This window comes from Penaeus monodon, chromosome 10 (genome assembly GCF_015228065.2).
Source record: "Penaeus monodon isolate SGIC_2016 chromosome 10, NSTDA_Pmon_1, whole genome shotgun sequence".
Lineage (NCBI taxonomy): Eukaryota > Metazoa > Arthropoda > Malacostraca > Decapoda > Penaeidae > Penaeus > Penaeus monodon.
The window spans coordinates 2377512-2382511 of record NC_051395.1 but is presented as its reverse complement, the minus strand read 5'-3'; the positions used below and the strand labels follow the sequence as shown (position 1 = coordinate 2382511).

The window sequence follows — 5000 nt, the reverse complement described above, 5'->3', positions numbered from 1 at the left end:
TTACCCTCAGTCGCTCTCGGTAGAACTATCTCATCAAAATGAATTAGGGTCGGCAGGAGAGAGGCCTTTTCTTTCCCATCTGAAGGGAGGTTTGGGCGACACCCTTATAATAAAATATTGTGGAGGAGCTATTCTTATTTTTGCTTAAGAGACAAACAATACCCGAAATTTATATAAATGTAGCTCACGTATATCAACCGCTTCACCCTCTCCTTACGGTAAAGTCTGAGGTTTCCATATTTTGAGTATGAATACACGGTTTTGTAAAATGGTGAGCATCCCCGCGATCCTTTAATGCGTGGTTTGCATACTGATTATCGCTATGATTAATTTCGTTTTCGTTTATATATAAGGTGTCGAGCACTATCGCGCAATTTCCCGTCATCTCCAATGTCCTCAAAGACAATTAAACCGCCTTCGCTCTTTCCGTGTTATATTGGCGGTGTATTTAATGAAATCTGAATGTAACACTTCTGAATAAGAAATGCTATAATCAGCACTGGTGATTATGGATATCACACGTATAATATCAACGGTAAAATGCTTTAAAGGTATCGACTGAAACTCATTTTCAGGACATTTTAAATTTCCCGCTCAATGCTTCATGCCAAAGACACATCGATTTGCAGAATAAGAAATTTATTGGTTACTGTAAATACTCGATATGATCATGGTATTAATCTTTTATTGTCATATCCTCTACGCACGAAAGTAAGTTATTACAATAAAATCAACAAAATAAAACGGCTTTATTGTTTTGTTTACAATTAAGTAGGAAAGGATATCGGATGACAATTTTTAATAGAAGGTAAGTTTCCTAGATTGAATCGCTCTGTCGCATGAATATATATAGATTTTTTTTTTCCATTTTAAAGATGGCTAGTTGTACCAAGTCATCTTCCACCAACGTATCATCTCGTTGCATTATCCTAGGTAATACTGGAATAAAATAAACACTTGACACTACTCACTCGATCCGATGAAACACTGAGACGAATTTGTGGAAAACGAACCATTTCAGAATGTAAAAAAAGCCTCGACTTTGTTTCGAAGCTTCAGGTATCAATTTGCTTATTGGAAATTTCAGTTATATCCAAATCATGGTCAGAATTGCTTCATTATGCTAAACTCATTTTTTGTAGAAAGGCTGATTCAGTTACGGATTTGTGAAGTGATCAACGTTTTAAATTTCAGCTACAGATTGGGACTGAGTTTGTGATAGTCGTAGGATTATAAAACAAATTCCCTGCATTTTTTTTTTTTTTAGAAAGTCTTTATAATAGGTTGAATATTACATATTTTACATTGTAAAGTGCCTTATTATATACCTTTTAAACTACCTCCCTATGGTTTTTTTATTATCACATACCTTGCACCAACTCTAAAAGAAATCTCACTTGAACTCGCACACCATGAATTTAAGGCATAACGATCTAATCAAACGAAATAGAGATATAACATCATGGCAACTAAAATAAAACATTAAGCTGGAAAGAATTATATTGTTAACCTTTTCAGGTAATCGTATTTTCTTTCTCTTTTTTTTCTTTTTCTTTTTGCAGAAGTTTATTTTGGCAACACTGTGATAATGTAATGTGACCACGTCGACCAATTTGTTTCTTTTCGGGGTATTCTGAACAGCGTTGTTTCCCTTCGTTGCACTTCATATTTTTGCAAGACGTCGATGTTTCCATGCTGTGATGAAGCCAGCGAAAGCATCAACATTTTGCTTTGGGAAATTTAAACACCATTATAGTATCTTTTAACCAGTGGGCATCAATCTCCGTGCGAATGTGTGTCTGTGCCTGCAGGTCGTGAATCATACCCTTCTTCTTCATTTTGCCAATGATGTAGTCGTTTTGCCTGTTGTTAATGTGGTGGTGACCTGTCTGGCCCGGGACCGCCCATGACAACACCACACCTGCAAAAGGGAAATGCCTATTGAACGCCTTATTTTCCAGGAGAATCTCTGTCATTACCAAAGCGGATGAGAAGGTACTTGTATGTCTCATCTCTGTGTTTCATGTCTTCAGTTCTGCTATCGGATATTTAAATGTTTAAATGTACTTGAATGGGAGAGGGACAGCTATAACGTTTCAAGGCATTTTCTTACCACTGAAATAATATTTTTTACTGTCTCCTTTTCTCTTACCTTATATATATATATATATATATATATATATATATATATATATATATATATATATATATATACACGCATATATTTCTGCCAGTCTCTCTCTCTCTCTCTCTCTCTCTCTCTCTCTCTCTCTCTCTCTCTCTCTCTCTCTCTCTCTCTCTCTCTCTCTCTCTCTCTCTCTCCCTCTCTCTCTCTTTCTCTCTTCTGTCATTATTTCTTCTCTATTTTGATTCGCCACACCCATCCCTTTCACCATTACTTTCTCAAAAGACCCCTCCCTCTCCCACCGCCGCCATCTGCACCTAACCCACCTTTACATGCGTGCTTAATCACATTGTCCATAAAGACATCTTCGCTCTCGACCGGGATGTGCTCTCCGACCTCGATGCTCATGACCCAGTCGAAGCGCCTCCCGAGGTCGACAGGAGTCCCGAGTTCCAGCTGCTTGATTTTGCCTCCGCTCATTTTCTCAATGTTGGACGCTCCGTCGTAACCTGGAAGGGATAGGATGCTTTCCTTTACTGCTGCAGTACTGGACTAACAGAGTGATGGATGTGATTATGATAGTTGTGTGGTTAAGAAAAGGAAAAGCGTGTTTGCATCAGCGTGCATGTGTCGGGAGCGGTTTCGGCACGACCTGTCTACGCGTGGTCGAATAATTGGCGAAACTCATCATCTCGGCCAATCAGGGCAAATCCGAATCCCCAGAGTACTCACCGTGCCATGATCGGAGCACCTGCGGCTTATGAGCAAGGTTGGCTTTCGTCATCTGCTGCCAGTAGAACCTGGTCAGCGCGTTTCGCTCGAGCTCGTTGCCGCGGACGAGGAAGTCTTCGTTGTGCCGAAGGAAGCAGCGGCCGTAGTGGCCCAGGCCGGCGCCGAAGTCCGCCACGCTCGAGTACCCGAACAGCTCCTCCAGCGCTCCGCATAACTGGAGGAAAGAGTAAGTCTCAGAACGTTTGGATGGTATGTAAAAACAGGTGCCAAACATAAATTGATTGCCTGACTGATATAGGTAGATGATTATATAGGCAGGCTGACAGATAAATAGATAAATGTGTAAGCAGGGCCGCCTTTTCCATTATCTTGGCGAGAGACAAGCATCGGCTTCCTTTCCCGTCCCAGCCCTGCACCAAATCCCATTGGCGGGCCTGGCCTATTTAGAACTCGTACTGGGGAAGCCGCATAGGGTGGATATTAGGGCCTAATATTTTGTAACATGGCAATAGCAGTTCAGGAGAAATTGTAGCCAACTTGCACCAACACAGGACTTCAACACAAGAAGCTTCCAACAGTGCATTTGTTGCTGTGGCTTGAAAGCTTGCTTCACTCCGGTATGAGTTGAAAGCCCAATATTTTGTAAAAAAAAAAAAAAAAAAAAAAAAAAAAAAAAAAAAAAAAAAAAAAAAAAAAAAAAAATATATATATATATATATATATATATATATATATATATATAATATATATATATATATATATATGTATATATATATATTCAATATATATATATATATATATATATATATATATATAAACCTTCATTATAAAATAACTGGTGAAATGCGTATATTTACTGTAAAACATGTCATGGCCCGGGTCTACTGGGTGAAATCAAAATAAAAAGTAATCTCGAATCTCGCTTCTCGTGTATATCCCTGAATCTCCGTGTGTGCATATATATATATATATATATATATATATATATATATATATATATATATATATATATATATATATATATAATATATATATATATGTACATACATATATACACATATACATATATACATACAAATATACATATATATATTCTTATATGCATATACAAATGTACATACATATATGTATACATAAATGAATAGTAAAACACTCTTCCGTGTTGATACTATGGTAGAAAAACCTACAATGCAAAAACTAGATCTACTTTTTGCATTATGTTTTTTTCTACCATATCTCTACATATATATATATATATATATATATATATATATATATATATATATATATATATATATATACATATATATATTCATATTTATACATATATGTATACATATATGTGTATATGTATACATATATTTATACTGTGGTGTGTATGTGTGTATGTGTGTGTGTGTGTGTGTGTGTGTGTGTGTGTGTGTGTGTGTGTGTGTGTGTGTGTGTGTGTGTGTGTGTGTGTGTGTGTATTTGCGTACAAATAAACGCACACACAGGTGTCTGTAAATGTTTATACAGATTACCTTTCCATCCCAGGCTTCATTATGTCCAGTTAAGATGTGCTTATCAGTCAGGCAGAAGCCGCCCGACGGCTGCACCTCAGCGACTGCGCAGTAGATGTTCTTGATCAGCTGACTGGTCTTGTTTAACGAGCTTTCCACTACTGACTGTGGATAGCGGAAAATCGTTATAATCGTGTTTATTGGACCTGCTGCTGTTTGTATCCCTATTTTCCTTCCAAATTGGGATACGCTATCCTTTATATTTCATATAAATGGCTCCTTATCACCTCATAACTCTATTGCTATTATCACAATATTACAATTTTATCTTCCGTTTCGCCTTTTCCATCTTTCTGGACGCTGTCCTTGATGCCTTGAATCTGGCTGTGCATCACCATGAAGCCGAGGGCGACCATACACACAAGAAGGATACGTGAGGAGTCGAGCTTGTGGGCGAGAAGGAGATTAAATAGCTTCAGTAATATTAAGTAAATATCGTGTTTTTTTATGGTACTATGCTTGCTTATTTCTCCAAGAAGTATAAAGTATAATCGCCCTGTATCTGGGGGATACAGTATACATCTAGTTTTGTGATAGATTTATCGGTTTATAGATCGTTAATAAGGTAATCCAGCAAGTAT

General features: G+C 37.4%; 1 protein-coding gene across 1 annotated transcript in view; it reads right to left on the bottom strand.

Moving 5' to 3' along the window:
• Positions 1-1258: 1258 nt before the first annotated feature.
• LOC119577447 overlaps positions 1259-5000 on the bottom strand; it is a 4827-nt gene continuing 1085 nt past the window's right edge. The window contains exons 3-7 of the mRNA XM_037925060.1: positions 4680-4805; positions 4381-4524; positions 2858-3071; positions 2452-2634; positions 1259-1921 (exon numbers count right to left, since the gene is read on the bottom strand). Coding sequence (XP_037780988.1) covers positions 1719-1921; positions 2452-2634; positions 2858-3071; positions 4381-4524; positions 4680-4805 — 870 coding nt within the window. The 3' untranslated portion in view covers positions 1259-1718. The remainder of the gene's footprint in view (positions 1922-2451; positions 2635-2857; positions 3072-4380; positions 4525-4679; positions 4806-5000) is intronic.